The sequence below is a fragment of the Watersipora subatra genome, chromosome 3 (assembly GCF_963576615.1).
Source record: "Watersipora subatra chromosome 3, tzWatSuba1.1, whole genome shotgun sequence".
In the NCBI taxonomy this organism is placed as follows: Eukaryota; Metazoa; Bryozoa; class Gymnolaemata; order Cheilostomatida; family Watersiporidae; genus Watersipora; species Watersipora subatra.
In genome coordinates this window covers 75,020,787-75,039,389 of record NC_088710.1, presented here as the reverse complement: position 1 = coordinate 75,039,389, position 18,603 = coordinate 75,020,787, and the positions used below count along the sequence as shown (strand labels likewise).

At 37.7% G+C, this 18,603-nt stretch overlaps 1 protein-coding gene across 1 annotated transcript; it reads left to right on the top strand.

Annotated features, from left to right (window-relative positions):
• Positions 1-1,945: 1,945 nt before the first annotated feature.
• Positions 1,946-10,222, top strand: LOC137391240 (uncharacterized). Its single transcript, XM_068077654.1, has 6 exons — positions 1,946-2,084; positions 2,552-2,646; positions 2,900-2,959; positions 3,593-3,705; positions 3,971-4,067; positions 9,885-10,222. The coding sequence occupies exons 1-6, from the start codon at positions 2,018-2,020 to the stop codon at positions 10,071-10,073; spliced, it is 621 nt and encodes a 206-aa protein (XP_067933755.1). The 5' UTR covers positions 1,946-2,017; the 3' UTR covers positions 10,074-10,222.
• Positions 10,223-18,603: the final 8,381 nt, after the last annotated feature.

Below are 18,603 nucleotides of genomic sequence, written 5' to 3'. Positions count from 1 at the left end.
AATTAACCCAGAACATGTGTTTGTATTGGTCGGGCATTAGCACGATCGCGGGCATTGTTGATTATCTAGAATCTTAGTTTATTATTAGCGCTCTCTGGGTTTAACAGCACCGATTGTCACAGAAAAACGCAGCCTCAATGGCAGCGAAAGGGATCGACCACCTAAGGCTAAATGAGAATTATGACGCCACATTTTGTGTACCTGAACCAAGTGTTTTTTTTGCAGGACGTACTTTTGACACCCCATTTTTCATAGTTCTATTATTCTTTGTGTATTGAATATAGGCTCATTCGAAAGCCAAGACTGATGTATTGAAATATATAATAAAAAAATTATGTAATTTATGTGCTTTAAAGGTTGACTTGCAACAAAGTTCACATTACAGTTATTTGGTATCAAATGATTCACCATGTCTTCCTCTGTTGTGTTGTAGGTGCCAAATATGTGGTAATGTGATTACAAGCTCTTAAAAGCTCAAAAACGAAAAGCTGCCTTAGATTGGAATCCGTTTATTTTTCTGACGTAGCCATGACAATTTGGTTATTGTCTGGTCACGTGATGTTCTCATGTGAATTGAAGGGCCAATAAAAAGCTCAAATAAACTTATCGTAGCACTAGTTTATGACAAACACTTCGGGTTTTACCGAAGATACCGTATCAAATATAGATGCTCGCTAATTTACAGTTTTGTTTCGACTTGAACTAATCGTCAAGTCGTAATCTGATCACGTGACCCAATAGTTCGCAAATAATTTTTGCAGCACTTTTCAATTATCACAGGTGACCAACAGGCTCGTCATGATTATCAGACATTGATATGTACTCCTTCGAGGTAAGGTTAACAAATTAAATGAATTTTTACGGTAAGTTATAAGATATCACTGCTAAAAGTGACAGCATTACAATGACGATAAAATAGACGCGTAAGAACAATAGACATGGTTTTATTGAATGTGTGAAGTATATTTGTGAATATATTTCGACAAATTAGGTTGCATGAAAGTGTAAACAGAAACCATCTACCACAGCTACGTCATATTTGAGCCGTTTTGGAAAGAGAATTCAAACTACGGCGGTCTCGTGTGGCTGCGATTAACTGTTCGTTTTTTAGCTTTTAAGAACTTGTAATCACATTTTCACACATTTTGCACCTACAACACAACCGAGTAAGACATGGTGAATCTTTTCATATCAAATAACTGTAATGTGAATTTTGTTGCAAGTCAACCGTAAATTTTAAGTTGTCTGTACACTAGCAGATAATCAGACAGATTTTGCTAAAGTCTTAATTAGGCTATAAATTTTAAAAATTTATTTTCGGCCTATTGAAATGTGTTGTAAACTTGTCAAAACTTGAGATTGAATTTGTCACATTTTCAATCGATTGATCTGTCAACCAATTGAAGCAGATCAGTGCAGTTCCATGCTTTCTCCAGAACAAGTAATAATAATAGGAATAAGAACAAGCCCGCGTATGCTAATAACCAATAAGAATGGTGAACATAGTTCTGTAGGTAATATATAAGTTTGTGGATGCTCTTATTTGTGAGGTGAATATAGTCATTAGCAAGCATTGGCTAAAAGCTAATAACAAATTATCAACTAGTGTACATGCATCTGAACACTAAGCTTATGACCTCAAGCCATCAGAGAATACTAGTGCAGGTATTATGGCAGCCATAGTGATCCAGCAGTTAGCAGGTTATGTAGTCGAATTAAATAATTTGGCATGAATAGCAAAAGTATGCGGGCATTGTTTGTCAGCTATTCAGCAATTTACTCTTCATCTTCCCTCTCCTCCTTTTGGTTTCTCATAAACCATTCATGCTATTGTATTATGATCCTATGCTATTGTATTATGATCCTATTTCGTGGTTCCAGTTATTTACTCAATGCCATTACGTTTATATAGGCATTCAAGCTGCTATTGAGCTTCCACTAATAACTTTGTGGGACTTTCACCCGCACTAGCATTTAGGTCAGGGAGTAGCAGTAGGCACAAATCTTGTTGGACAAAATGGCTATGAGAAAAGTTTGGATCAAGAACACGGCCGTCATACTGGCTGTGTTTCTTTTTATATTTGGTGAGTGAGCACTCTGTGTAGTTTAGCTTCCAATAAGCGTTTCTGTTGATTGGGCTTACTAGGTATGCTTACTGGGTGTGCTCACTAGGTATGTTTACTGGGTGTACTTACTAGTGTTGTCTGCTCAGCGTGCCTGCTAGGTGTGTCTGCTTGGGGGTCTGCTAGATGTGTCTGCTGGGGTGCCTGCTAGGTGTGTCTGCTAGGTGCGTTTGTATTATATTAATACAAATAATCTCATGTCATGTGTATGATTGCATGAGTAGGGTGCTTCATGGTGTTTCCTACATAAATAAAACTGAAACATTTCTATTGCCTTCAATCATGTTATTACAAGTTGCATTTTCAGTGAAGAAATCACCTTCCTTCCTTGACAATCATCCATGTGTTCTATTAGGGTTAACAGATTGCTTTTGACGTAAGCTTGAGTTTTGCATTTGTAGTCAAACATGTCTTGTGTACGCTTTTAGTCATTGCCCAACTGTGTCTGACAGCCTTGGTCAATGTATGGATGGGAATATATGTGCAACTCAACTCGTCCATTGAGTTAGTATGCATAGCTCTGGTAAGTTGCCGTAATGGAGTTTTGCTCAAGGGATGCATGAATTGACAGCCTACATGCATGTAACAGCATATAACCAACATAACTGCAAATGTTTTAGACTCTCCTTGGCTGAATCACTCATTTATAAAGTAATCCATAAGATAGTTGGAGAATTGGACTTTGCTTGCTTCGACAGTTGCTTGCTGAAATTGTATAAAGCTCAAATGTATGTATGATGAAATTGTCTTACATTTCATCATCATGTGTGTTGCAGTTCATAACCCCTGCAATATGGGTTACCTTCGCCGCTGCAATGAGCCGGCACAGAGGAGTCGTAAGTATATTTACCACTAGTTTTCAGCTTTTTCAAGGTGCGGAAAAAGAGATAGGCTGGTGTTGGTCCAATGACTAACTTATCAAATGATGCAGCATAAGGTTACAAGATACCCGCTGTGGTGATTCAACAGGCGTGTTTAGTGAGTATAACCGACAACAAAGGTCAGAGGTCATGAAAAAATATCTTTAAACCCCACCCATGTCATATTAAATTTACACTTTGTTTGAATATAATTTAACTTATAATTTTAATATAATTTCAATATCAGCACAACTGGGATATATTGTAAGTGCCTTCCTACTAAATATTTAAGACCTTTTTGCGCTTTGCCTTTTGTTATGCTATCGCCAATTGCTATGGCAGGAAGAATTCGGGTGGTAGCCCAGAAATGGTAGACAGAAATGGTTTAAATATAGCATAAAGTAAAAGCATTTTTGAGTCAGCATTCAGCATTCAGCAGTCAGTACAATCAGCATTCATTCTGTCTTTAACTCTCATTTTTTCCTGTAAGCCAAAGCAACAAGTCAACACAAAGAATCTTTTTAACACTTCTTGACCTACTTCAATTGTTAGTTTGTATTTCAATAACAAACAATTTGTAAAACAGTCAATTTATGATTTCTATTTTAGTATGTAGCCATGACAGCCTTGGTGTCACTTTCATTCCTATCTTCCATGGCCTTCATAGTCTACGAAGGATATGTGTTTGGTAGAACTGGCTATTACACCAATCGTTACGAATGGTATGCAGGTCAAACTTACATAATCAGCATGGTGAAAGGGTTGAAGGCAGATCTAACCCTATACAACGCTATCTAATTTTTGTGCAAAAGGCTTAAATTCTTTGGTCAAGAGTAAAAAGCATTTGTAAAGAAAACATGGGATAATTTGGAGTAGAGCATTGCGATGCCTGTAGTTAGTAGCCAGTAACTAGCTACTGTTTATGTCGCTACAAATACTAGAGACTGTACAACGATTAGCCACTGTATGTGTTTTGGTTATATGCAGGTTGAGTGGCTTGATGATCGGCAAACTTGTCTGCTGGGCTATCTCTCTTATCATCATCATTGTGCTGCTTGGTGTTGCCATTGCTGCAACATGCTCTGTAAGTACTACTAGTGACATTTACTCTGTAAGTACTGTTAGTGATATTTACTCTGTAAGTATTACCAATGACATCTACTCTGTAGGTACTACTAGTGACCTTTACTATGCAAGTACTACTAATGACATTTACCCTGTAAATATATATACATTGCATATATATATAAGTACTAGCTGTGCCTTCCGGCGTTGCCTGGGTATTAAAAATCAGCTTATAAACAATGAGAAGTGATGAGATTTGCTTACCACTTGCTGGCAGGCAACTCTCCAGCAAGTAGCAGGCCATTGCCAAGTGGCCTGGCACATTGTCAATGGAAAATTCCACTAACCTAGTTAGTAAGCTTCTAATGATGGTACGCCATGACATTGCGTCAGCATTATTGTCCAGCTGCAGTTATTCTAATAATAGCTATAGCCGGAATGCAGACAGACATACGACACATGGACATACTTTGAGAAATATATATATAGATGTATATATATATATACATGTATAGATTTATATATATACAATGAAACATGGATAACTCGCCCTCGGATTAGCGAACACATGGTTAACTCGAGTGGATTTGCTTGGTCCGTTCCCACGTAATGATAAATGGCTCTATATAACTCGAACTCAACACTGTTAATTCGAACTGTTTTTTGCCCAACGGCTACCGAAACGGTTGCTATCGCTTTAGAAAATCACTTTATTCCAAACCATAGAGGTAAACCTCAACTTTTCGTAATTCATAAGCGTCGTTACTACCTCAATCGGCAAAATATTTTTGTCAACGACTGTTCTAAAGGTTTGGTGAAATTTGATTTATACTGCTATACGATGAATAGCACGGGCTAGCCGAGTCACGGGCGCAAGGATTTTCGCCACGCACATACAAAACAAAAACAGCATGTTGTTTTTGTTTTGTATTTGCGTGGCGAAAATCCTTGAGTGCGTGACCCGGCTAGCCCGTGATGAATAGTTTTCCGACGTGGATTCCGTGTTGAATCAATGTCGGAATGTTGAATGTTTAAAACGTCTTAAAAATTGTTGTAATTAAACGTATACGTTGTCTTAGCTAAAAAAACTATTCATCGTTTGACCTAAACACAGAATACGTGTGTACATTCAATAAGTATCCATTCAAAAAACGTTAGTGATATACAATGTACCGTAAAACCTCGTAAAACTTTTAATTGAACTGCCTCGGAGTGTTGCTCTTAACGAATGCCAGGTAAAGTAAGTTAATCTTTGCATAAACTTCAAGAAAAATCGTCAAAATTGATCGTGGGTAAAACGCTCAAAAGAAAAAGATGTCTTTTCTTTTGAGCATTTCAGCAACGATCAAGTTTTGCCAATGTCAATCTAAAAAACGTCCTGGCAATAACATCCCCTCAAAAAACGTTTAAAACTTATAAAAACGTTTTAAACTTTACATTAGAAGCATGTAATTTGAAACAAGCCATTTGTGCTTTTGATTTATATTATAGTTTGTATATGTTCATGTATCTACTAATAAATAAGTAAATACATGGACTTGTGACAGTGCTCTGATAACTTGAACACTTTGATAATTCGAACACTTTTGCTCGGTCCCTTGAAGTTTGAGTTATCCGAGTTTCACTGTATATAAATTGCTTCCTCACCCCGGTTAACCCTTATGGGTGGTACTTTCTGCTCTAACTCAGGTCTCCTACCAGAGACGTGGGAGTTTGAGCACTCGCCTCAAGATCTTAGCTGTTCCCAATAGCGCACTTTTCTGCAACTCACCTGAGTTCATTGCTGTCGGTATCTGGGCAAGCCACATTTTATGTGCCGGTGTTATTGCGCCCAGTGCCCCAATGACTACTGGAATTACAGTTGTTCTTACATCTCAGCATTTTTCAATCTATTCTCCAAGAGGGAAATATTTCTCTACTTTTTCTTTGCTGGCTATATTGTAGTCATTGGGTACTGCTATAATTATTAGAGTAGCTCTCTTGTTCTCCTTGTCCACCACAACTATATCTGGTTGGTTTGCTAGGACATGCTTGTCAGTCCGGATGTAGAAGTCCCAGAGGATCTTGGCGCATTCATTTTCATTGACCTTACCAGGAGCTTCCCACCAGTGTTGTGGTTTATTAAGGCCATATTCATCACATAGACTTCTATACACAACACCTGCGACATGATTATGCCGCTCAGTGTATTCGTTTCCTGCTAGCTGCTTGCATCCACTGATGATGTGTTGGATGGTCTCAGGCGCATCTTTGCACAATCTGCATCTAGGATCGTCACTAGTGTGATAGATTTTTGTTTGGAGTTGCCTTGTTGGGAGCACTTGCTCCTGGGCTGCCATGAGTAGCGACTCTGTATTGGCCGTTAGGTTTTCTTTGTTTTGCTACATATATGTCTGGTGAAGATCGCCAACCTCAGATACTTGTCGGTGGTAAGCACCATGAAGGGGTTTCATGTGCCAGTCAATTTCCTCATCATCAGGGCGAAGTTCCATTGTCAGAGCAGCCGACTGAAATTCAGCTAGCTACTTATCTGAAGTGGCCATGGAGGCTGCATAGGCTTTGATGCTATATACACTATATATATATAGTGTCAAAAAACAAACACTGAAATTTATAGAGATACATGTACGTACATGTATATACATATATATTTGTTTTTTTCATTTGAAACAATTTATATATAAATGTATATGTATATACATGTATGTAGATGTATGTACATGTATCTGTATAAATTTCAGTGTTTGTTTTTTGACCTTTTGCTAAACCCTGTGTCCAGTTATAGCAATTAAAATCCAGCAATGATAAATCCGTATCAAAGAGGATTTGCTATCGGAACCTCCCCTATCGGAACCTCTGTTCACAAGGCAAATGGCTAATCCATTAGGCTGCATAGGTTTCATTGGGCAGATAATCATTATCTGGGTTAAAATATACATACTGTGTTTCGCGTAACGTCACTAAAGCTTGCTCTTACGACTTTTGTTAGTAATTTTAGCAAAACTTATAAATACTAGCTTACAAAACTTATACTAGCTTACTCAAATTAGCCAATAGCAACTAAATTACCTTCCACTGTTTATAAGCTGTTTTTTAATACTTGTGCAATGCTGAGCATTTGGCTAGTACACATATTAAAACCTAAGTTTTTGTTTGTTAGTTGGATGTCAAGTTATAGCAATAAAGTTATAAAAGCAAAAAACCGCTTCGCTCTGAAACTTTAGCTATGCCCTGGTTTCGCAGACAGGCATGCTAACCACTACGCCCACGCAACCACTACTATGGAATAGTTGTGCACATACATACTACGCCCACGCAACCACTACTATGGAATAGTTGTGCACATACATACTACATCTGCCAATCTTTAATGGTGATTGGTTAAAATAGCACACTTCAGTTAGCACACTTGAACTACTAAAAGAAAAATACGCGCCCAGACTTTTCCAAAATGCTATAAATACAGGTATACTAGCGGAATTTCCAGCGTTGCACGAGTATTAAAAATCAGCTTATAAACAATGAGAGGTAATGTAGTTGCCTGCCACTTGCTATTAGCCTGGCACATTGCCAATGGTTAATTTGAGTAAGCTTACTAATAAGAGCTAACTACTTGCTCTCATGATTGAGCACACATAAAATTACGCTACCGCTCTCCATAACGTTGCGCCGTAATGGAGAGCGGTAGCGTATTTGCACTCATATAACGACATACAATCTAACTTGGATAACTCGCCCTCAGATAGCTCAAACATATCTTGAACTTGGAACTTGGTAACTTGAAAAGATTTGTTTGGTCCATTCCCAAGCAATGATAAATTGCTTTAGATAACTCGAACTTAACATCATTATTTCAAACAGTTTTTTGCCCAACGGCTACCGAGACGGTTGTTATCACTTTAGAATAACACTTTATTCCAAGCCATAGAGGTAAACATCAACTTTTAGTTTTTAGGCGACGTAATTACCATTATCAACAAAATATTTTCGTTAATGACTTTTCTAAAGGTTTGCAAAAACATCAAATTTTACCAAACATCCACTTTGCGATGACCTTTTGAAAGCAAGGAAAAGTGAGGTAACCTTCGAATAAACTTAGAGTGAAATTGGCAAAATTGATCTTTATATTGGTTATAATGCTCAGGAAAAGAAGATGTTTTTTTTTCTTAGCGTTTTAACTGCGATCAGGTTTTGCCAATTTTAACCGGAGAACGTCCTGGCAGCCACATCACCTAAAACAACAAACAAATCTAAAGTGATAAAAACATATCTATAATTTCTGATGAAATTTTTTAAAATTTTACATGAGGCTATTTAACTTGCAAAAAGCAATCTATGCTTTTGATTTAAATATAGTTTGTATATGTACATGTATCTAATGATAAATACATGCACTTGTGACAGTGCTCTGATAACTTGAACACTCTGATAACTCAAAGACTTTCGCTCGGTCTCGTTCAGTTTGAGTTATCCAAGTTCTCGAGCGACTCAATTGGTAAGGGATTAGTTGAACTGGGGAACGGAGGGCCCGAGATCAAATCTTCTGCGCTACGGATTCTTCATTTTAAGATTTTAATAGCTATAGCCGGACATACAGAAGGACATACACACAAACTTTAAGATATGTATAGATGTAGCACAGACTTATTAAACTCATAACACACATAGAAATAATAAACACATGCATTTAAAAGTTAGAGTGGTTAATGTTGTATCTGTTGATTAAAAATAAAATTTCTGTGCAAAAACCTTGTAATTACCTACGCAACGCGGGACACTCAACTAGTATATAAATATATACATATACACATGTATATATACACATATATGTACTACTGAATGCCCGGCGTTGCTCGGGTAATAAATAAGCCTTTGAACAGAAAATTTTTTTGTATTTAGCATATACACAACATTTATCATTCTAACTTTTAAACTTCATATCATGAGAAAAGTGTTTTATGCAGTTCAAATGAATTACGAGAAAAAATAAAACAACTGTAAAGGTTTTCAAACAACTGTTGCTGTTAAATTTAATAACATGAAAGAAGTATTTCGTTGAAATAAATTAGAAGGAAAAATAAAAATTTAAAGGTATTTAAAGGTAAATGGGAAATCATTAGAGAGTAATGGCTAAATATAGTCTGTTTTGCTACGATTACAATGAAAATTATTTTTTATGCAATCATAAGATTTTAGATTGTTTCAGTGTTGGCGTCATTAGGAGAAAATATTTTACATAGTATAGAAACCCATAGTAATTATCTAATGCAACGGCCTCCTGGTAAAATTCATCAAGATCACCATTACAAAATAGTGAAAAAACGGTATGTTAACCTAAGTAACTATAGTTACCTACAATAAATTTAGTGCATTTTGTGGTTATGATTTGCAGGAAAATGTAACATTACAAAGTATTGCGTGCAGAACGTACTGTGGAGAGTTTTTACCTTCAAGACAAGCGTTTAACATAAACGCTGAATCTAATTTAATGAATATAGCTTACTAAACACATACTTGAAGGAAGTTTTAGTCTGTATTTTAGTAAACTTCAAACTTTCAACTAAAATTTTATCACATTTTTTTATTTTACCATAATGGAAAACGCTGAACTGAGATGACAAGCAACGTATATCTCTTAATAACGTATATCATCAGTACAGCTTCATTATGACACATACTTGGAGGGCACATACTTGAAGGACACATACTTGAAGGACACATACTTGAAGGACACATACTTGAAGGACACATACTTAAAGGACACATACTTGAAGGACACATACTTGAAGGCTTTTTTGTGTACAAAAATATACATGTATTTGAAACGTGTTTACAGATGGATGGCAAGGGACCCAAGAAAGAATTTGAATACTATCAGAATCAGGGCTTCGCTAGGCCTGCCTACACCCTGCCACCAGAATATGCTCCTACTTCCTATCAAACAAGAGATTATCCGAGGATTGCCTCATCACGTTATTTCGGAAATAGGTCATCACCGCGTTCTCACTATCCAAAGTATTATTAAAAGGACATAAGACACTTTGCCTACAACATTTGCTGTCTCTGATCAGCTGCCTTCAAAATGCTCTTAAAAATGTGTTTTAGCACGCCGAATGCTATGCTATGGCCTTGCTAGCTTGCCTGCTTTCTGATAATATATATTTTTTCTTAGGAGTTTTTCAATGCCATGCTAGCACTTGCTCCCTACTGTTTTAAATTAGGTGTCCTGTTATATGAGATGCTGACATCACTTAATATAACCCCAGAAGTTTTAGCTAAAAGTAATAGGGCAGTGTAAGCCTCACTTCCTTATTACAACACAACAATTGGCACCGCAGAACACGCTGTTCTTGTCTTACTATTTACAGAGAGACTTGTTAGTGTCGACACCTGCCATGTAACTAGGTAGTGTCAGCAAGTTCTATCACCAGTACTACTGATACCTGCAATGTAACTAGGTTGTGTCAGCAAGTTCTATCACCAATAACACTGACACCTGCCATGTAACTAGGTTGTGTCAGCAAGTTCTATCACCAGTACCGCTGACACCTGCCATGTAACTAGGTTGTGTCAGCAAGTTCTATCAATAGTACCACTGACACCTGCCATGTAACTAGGTTGTGTCAGCAAGTTCTATCACCAGTACTACTGACACCTGCAATGTAACTAGGTTGTGTCAACAAGTTCTGTCACCAGTACTACTGACACCTGTAATGTAACTAAGTTGTGTCAGCAAGTTCTATCACCAGTACTACTGACACCTGCAACCGAGACGAACACTGAAACACACAGTTGTCCATGTTGTATATGTTCAGCTTGTGATGAATCTACCAGTTATTGACTCAGAACCGTTTTTTAATTTACCGAAAATAAAAATTTTGAATTTAGAAAAGCCGGATTTTTCAAGTAACTGCTACATATTACTTTTAAATATTGACCAAACTGAATATTAACACCCGTTACATTCTTATGACTGACCTCTGAGGATGTGTTATTACAAAACTTCCCTTCATGTTTATATTATGGTCTAATTTTTATGCTTTACAATGGCACCTCAGAAAAAATATAACTTTGAAGAGTTTTATAATAATAGTAAATTTTTCTAGCGATACAAAACTTCTATGGCAAAGTTATGCATACTACGGCAAAGCTGTATAAATACTACTGCAGATCTGTATATATACTATTACAGAGCTGTATATATGCTACTACAGAGCTGTATATATACTACTACAAAGCTGTATATATACTACTACAGAGCTGATTTTAGCAAGGATTATCCCTGGCAGCGCTACCCTCAATGCTGCCATCACCCTATTATTATCATCTTTGTCGTGATAATCATTTCTACCACCACCGTAAGTAGTACATGTAATGTGCTCTATAAAGTCACATGCTTATTCATTCTCTTCCCAGTATGTATGTAAATAACTAGGGCTACACGTGTGGTCTATACGCCGTGATGTACATTATCAATACCACTTACAACATCAGAAAACATGAATAAATCTCTATAAAAGCCAAAGAATGAAATGTATATGAAACACAGCTGTTTGCCAGACTGTTTAGTTTAGGTGTTGTCCCAGGTAAGCATATTACCATATAATATATTAATATATTAGTATTCAATAAAAACAGAAGTCAAGAGTTAATGATCAGTCGGATTACAGAGATTACGCCTACAAGAGGATTCGGCTACACGAGGTTTCGCCTACACTTCCTGGAGGTTACGTCTACACTTCCTGGAGGTTACGTCTACACTTCCCGGAGATTACGTCTACAGTTATGGATGTTATATCATTTAAGTAATAAGATGCATGTAAGTCCAGCTTTATTGGCATCAGACAAGTGACTCAAAAATAATATCAAGATGGCGACTCCCTGGCGGAAACCTAGCCTGGGAAACCAATAATAGATACATAAACAAGACTAACTAATATAACATCTCTCTTTCGTGAACATAAATTAAACCCAAAATGTTACCAATAAAAGCACAGGTGCTCAGGTTCACAAACAGCTACAAGTAATGTTGATTGTGAGTAGTCGCATAGTATATGTAGTAATGAGTATTATGAGAGCAAGCAAGAGAAGATAATAACGCATTACAATTGAAAAGGAAATGCTGTACCATGAGTGATAAAGCGATCTATAAAAAAACTATGAAACAATCTAGGAAAATGCCATGAAATTCTGGCAAATAAAACACAATCCATGTTTTTTTTTTTTTATGTCACTCATCTCTATACCTAACAGGAAGCCTTATTGTTCTGCCTAATCTGGTGCATCGCACTGGAGTCCGCACACTGGTAGTGGTCTGTTGCGGTGTGGGAGAGGTAGCATCACCAGGACTAGGCCCTCCAGCAACTGGAAGGGGAACAGGATTTTGTGAAATGTTTTGAGTTGGTATCACTTTTGGGCTAGTCTCTGTGGTCTGATTACCTACCTGACTAGGTTCTAATGAATTTGGCTGAACTAAAGTAACAGAGCTAGGCATTGAATTATCAGGCTTTAACTGTTCTCTATTACGTCTTATGACCATACCTGTTGCTGGATTCTTTATGGAGTATGACCTGTTGCTGTCATGGTGTCCTATCACCACTGCCTTCTCCCAGCTACCCTTTAAAGACTTAAATCTTACCTGCTGCCCTTCTGTTAGTATCTCACGTTCCGGCACTGTTTTCACATCATGATAGTTTTTCATTGCACATTGTCTCTGCACTAACTTTGCTCTAACCTGATTTCTATCATAGGCCCTAGGAAATAGGCAGTGCTTTTGTGCTGGAATGCCATCAAACAATGACCTACCCTGCAACAATTGTGCAGATGATGGCAGGTCTCCTGCTAGAGGGGTATTGCGCCAAAGCTGTAGGGAATTCCAAAAACATTTTCCATCTTCCTTTGCTTTAATCATCAACTGTTTAACAGTCTGAACTGACCGTTCGACCTGTCGGTTTGATCTAGGATATCCAGGTGAGGAAGTTACATGATCTATCGCATATCGCTTGACAAATTGTTGGAATTCACATGAACTGTACTGCGGTCCATTATCTGATCGGATGATGTTTGGCCTTCCATAATCTGCAAACTGTTTTTTGAATTCTTCTATTAGCACTTTACTTGACAACTCACCCAATTTTGTGACATTTACCCATTTGGAGTAGTAATCCACATTCAGCAAGTAGTGGCCACCATCAAACTGGAAAAGATCACTGCCTATGATTTGCCAAGGGTAATCTGGAATTTCACTGGGTATGAGAGGTGCACTAACCTGGGACTTCTCATGAGCTTTGCATATGCTACATGAAATGATCTTGTCTTCTATTCTTTGGTTCATGCCAGGCCAAAACACAGCTACTCTTGCACGCTGCTGCGTTTTTGTAATACCCAAATGACTAGCATGCAGCTGATCAAGTACCTCCTGTTGCTTTTCATAAGGGACCACAAGCCGGCTACCATAAAACAGCAAATCATTGCACTCACTGATTTCACTCTGAAATTTCCAGTAAGGTTTAGCCAATGCATGACACAATCGCTTCTGGTTTGGCCAGCCTGTCTTGGTATAGTGCATTACTATTTTCAATGTATCATCACTAGCAGTAGCTTCTTTGTAAGCATCAACAGCAGTTGCATCACGAACTCTGAGCGCACAGATTTGAGGCATAGGATCATCTAAATTCAAGTCTACTTCATGCGTTTTTGCCTTGCAAGACCTTGAGAGGTAATCTGATACAAACATTTGCTTGCCTGGTACATGTACTACTTGGTATTGGTAGTGCTGAATTTGCATGCGCATTCGTTGAAGTCTGGGTGTTAAGTCACTGAGGGGTTTCTTGCTAATTTTAACTAAAGGCTGATGATCAGGTTCAACAATCACTTCTCACTCATATACATACTGATGGAAACGTGTAAGCCCGAACTGAATGGCTAGCATTTCTTTTTTCACTTGAGCATACAAACATTGTGTCGAAGTTAGCGATTGTGCTGCAAATTCTATTGGCTGTCCCTTTTGCATGAGTACTGCACCTAAACTATGCGAGCTTGCATCTACATCCACAGTTACATCAACTTTAGGATCATAGAGTGCCAATACTGGTGCGTTTGTGACCAAACTTTTCACCTTTTGAAATGCTTGCTCCTGAGCAGACTCCCAACAAAAATCCACCCCATCTTTAACCAATTGTCGTAAGGGATTTGTGCACTGTGACAAATTTGGACAAAACTTAGCCAGGTACGTCACCAAACCAAGAAATGAACGAATTTTTGACTTATTGCTGGGCGTCTTAGCGTTCTGTATTGCTCGAACTTTGTCTGGAGATGGCCGGATGCCATCTTTGGACAAAATATTACCCAAGAATTTCACACTTTGAGCCCTAAACTGACATTTCTTTGCATTTAATTTCAAACCAGCTGCTCGGAATCGAGTGAGAACTTCTTTAAGTCTCTCATCATGCTCTTTTTCTGTAGTGCTATGTATCAATACATCATCAATGTATACTTCCACCCCTGGTATATCCCCTACTATGTCCACCATAGCCCTATGAAAGAACTCCGGTGCGGATGTGAGACCAAATGGCAAACATAGGTACCTAAAGCGACCAAAAGGTGTCATGAATGTTGTTAGTTTGGAGGAATGTTCATCAATTGGTATTTGGTGAAATCCTGATTGTGCGTCCAAAGTAGTATAAATTATGGAGCCAGATAACCTTGCGTATATGTCACTGATAGTTGGTAAAACATATCTGTCTCTGATAGTCACTGCATTGAGCTGTTGTGGGTCAAGACATATGCGGAGTGATCCATCAGGTTTTAGGACTGGCACTATTTGATTGACCCATTCACTTGGTTCTTTACATTCAGCAATGATTCCCAATGACACCAATCGCTCTAACTCAGATTTCAGTTTGGCTTTGAGTGCATGCGGTACCGACCTTGGTGGGCAAGAATATGGCTCTGCATTTGGTTTGAGTATAATACTATGTGTAATGTTCAACTTACTAAAGCTTTCAAAGACATCTGGGAACTGACCGGCTATCCTACACTTACCTTTACTACCTACAGTATCAGAATTTACTGAACCTACCACAGAGACACTGAGAAGGCCCAGTTGTTTTATGGACGGCAATCCAATCAAAGTATGTGCTGTTCGTTCCCCTTTCAGTATGTGAAAGCTAAGAGAATGCTTTTGTCCCTTGTATGATACCTCCATCTCACTCACACCTACAACAGGCAGAACATGTCCCGAGTAGGCAGTCAACCTCGTGCGACTAGGATTAATCACAGAATTTGGGGCAACCCGTTGAAGTTCATTAGATGTGATAACATTTGCCTGAGCACCAGTGTCTATTTTTGCTTTTAACACCTGACCATTCACAACAAGATCTTCCAACCATTCATTAGTGATACTAAAAGCATGAGTAATAATAGCAGAATCAAACCTATCAACATAAATGGTTTTAGTGTCATTGCTAACAGCATCGGCATGTAAGTTTGGTGTATGAATGAAGAAGTCCGAGTCTTCCCTTTTAGCTGTACCATTCGCGGTTACCTCGGCAGCCTGAGCTCTGCTCTGCTTACACACACGTTCGAAGTGATTAGCTTTGGAGCATTTGTTGCACTTCTTTCCAAAAGCTGGACATGAACGTGGCGGATGAGAACCTCCACAATATTTGCAGTCCCATATCATGCGTGTTTGTTTCTGATTACTCTTAGCAGTACCGGTTAATTTAACTGCAGCCACTTTTGTTTCGAGTTGCATTTGTTTCACTATTGCCTCCTTAGCGCGCATCTTAGATATAACAGCATCTAGTGTTACGTCTTCATCAAGCTGTAGCTCGAAACTAAGCGAAGTATCAGACATACCAGAGAGTAGTCGGTCCTTGACCATATCATTTTGTGTCAATCCTGCATCAAATCGACACTTAACTGCCAAAGTGTGAACGCTGCGAATGTACTCTTCAGCCGACTAATCAGCACTCTGCTTACGGTTGTAAAACTGCGTCCTGTAATTGAGAACATTTCTGCATGGCTGAAAGTAAGCAGTGAAGGCATCCACTACTGCTTTAAATGTTCTGTCCGCTTCATCTCCCGTAAATTGCAGCTGTGCATATACATCCTCACTTTCCGGACCCATTATATAAAGCAAAGAATCGATCTGCACTGCATTAGACTGTTCTGCTAAGCCACCAATGTTCCTAAACCGCTGAAACCTTTTTAACCACTCAGTCCACTGCGTGGAGGCATTAACAAAATCCAAATGTCCAGGAGTGTCAACTTTTATCCTCAACGGCGGGGGGCGTGCAGCATCGGCCTCCGTCATTCCGATATGATACTAGCCACAATCTTCTTTAATATTTCCGTCGAAATAAAGTCAATTCACAGTGCAGATAACAAAAACGGCAAATGCGTGGTTCAAAGTCCTGACACCATGTTATATCATTTAAGTAATAAGATGCATGTAAGTCCAGCTTTATTGGCATCAGACAAGTGACTCAAAAATAATATCAAGATGGCGACTCCCTGGCGGAAACCTAGCCTGGGAAACCAATAATAGATACATAAACAAGACTAACTAATATAACAATGGAGATGGTGCATTCCATTGATTGTTGAAGAAAAAATGTAAGAAAAATGGTAAAAAGTAATGCAATAATAGTGTTTTCACTTAACATTGATCGAAAAACATACTATTGATTAAAGTCATCTATCAATCAGAACGAAAATCGTGGAAGTGTAAAATAAAAACAATTTATTATCTCCTTTCCTTTCTTGGCTTTCTTAACGATTACTACCATTGCTACTATTACTACTGGTGGCTGTTCGGAGCCACAAGAACGCTAAGATGTGTGCTTAAAATCTCAAAGTTTTGGTAGATGCTTTGAGTCTAATAAAATCATCACCACCTTAGGGTGGTAGTACCATTCGTTGTACTACGAATTATTATTTATTGATAGTTTGTAATTAATTAATAGTCTGCAACTAACGGTGAACTAGTATTAATAATTCGATATATTGCGCATTGGTCGGTCTGCTTATAGTAATTTAATAGTCAAACGAGTGTGGGTAAATGAATGAGACAAAATAATATGATTATTTGCGAATAAATAACAAAGAAATAAATAGTTGTTTTATAACTAAATTGTTCCATTCTTCTGGTCACTTTTAATGTTTTACGCATTGCTTTGTTTTAGCTTGCTTTGTAAAACATTGTTTTAGCAATGTCTTATGCATTGCTAATATATACATAGTAGTAGTATAATTATATCTTTGGTATATTATACCATATACATAATATATATTACATATGATTATGTAGTGGTTTTATTATTTTGTGTTGCAAGCAAGGTTGATTGATCGAAAGGTTGAATCATGAGTTAAAACTGTTTGTCTTGGGATGGCTAATTGTGATAAGTAACATTACATTAAAAATTTCATCCTCTGAGCAGTAAAATTAGTCTAAAACTAAATTATGAAAAGCCAACACCGTGTAGCAGGCTGTACGCTATCATTTTTCATGTATGTAGCTTTGTATGCAACATCTAAATTACAAGTCCCAGGTAGCGAATGGGACCAATGTCAATATTGGTATATTGATATTGGTCCTGATCAATAAGTCAATATCACCACCCAGAATTTTACTAAAAACATTATGACAAAGTTTAACTCATCTGTCTTTCAAGGTTTCAAAATAATTAATTTCTCATAGTTGAAGAAAACTAACTCTGCTTTTTTGTCTATACAAAAATCTCAGTGCAGCGTTTTGAGTTCACTTTAGTAAAGTAATATCCTTTGTAAGGTAAAGGTCCCAAACCATGCAGCCATACTCAGGACCAGGTCTAACTCGTGAAGTATCAGCTATCTTTCTTGTCTTTTGATCTGCATCTTTCAGAACCATTGTAAGCATGCCGATTAATTGCTCTTCCTCGGATTCAATTTTAAAAATATGTTGATTAAGTTTCAGATCATTCTGCAACTCTACCACAAAATAAGGATTAGAAGTCACACTTTGAAGATGGTGATCATATAAGATGAAAAAGTTATTTGTATCCATCGGCAAAGATGACTTGCCAATAGAGAGATGGTAATACTTTTGTGGATTAAATTTCATGTGCCAAATTTTGGCTCAAGATTCAAGAGCATAAATCTTGTTGCAGCATGGGAGCTTTGTCTTGTGTAGCTGTTGAGGCTTTGTGTTATCATCTAAGTTGTCAGTTCATCTTCGGCCACTTTTTTGGCACTCGCATGGAGTCCCTTAATACCTCGTCTCTTAGCCTACCAAGCATCATTTTATGTAATATGTAGCAGGCACAAAAATAGCTCTAGACTCTCTCAACAAGCGGTTTGGGAGTTGTCTGTTAGAGTTTTGCTGTTGTTGAACACACGACTCCTTTCTTAAAGCTAGTCTAAACAGGTTAAACTAGCTCATACAATGATTAGCAGGGCTTTTGGCTCACAAAAATGAAGCAAAAGTTTAATCATTATATTACTGTTTGAACATTTTAGAATATTATACCTATAACCTAGCTTAAGTTGATTTGTTCTGTATCTTGCAAAATCTT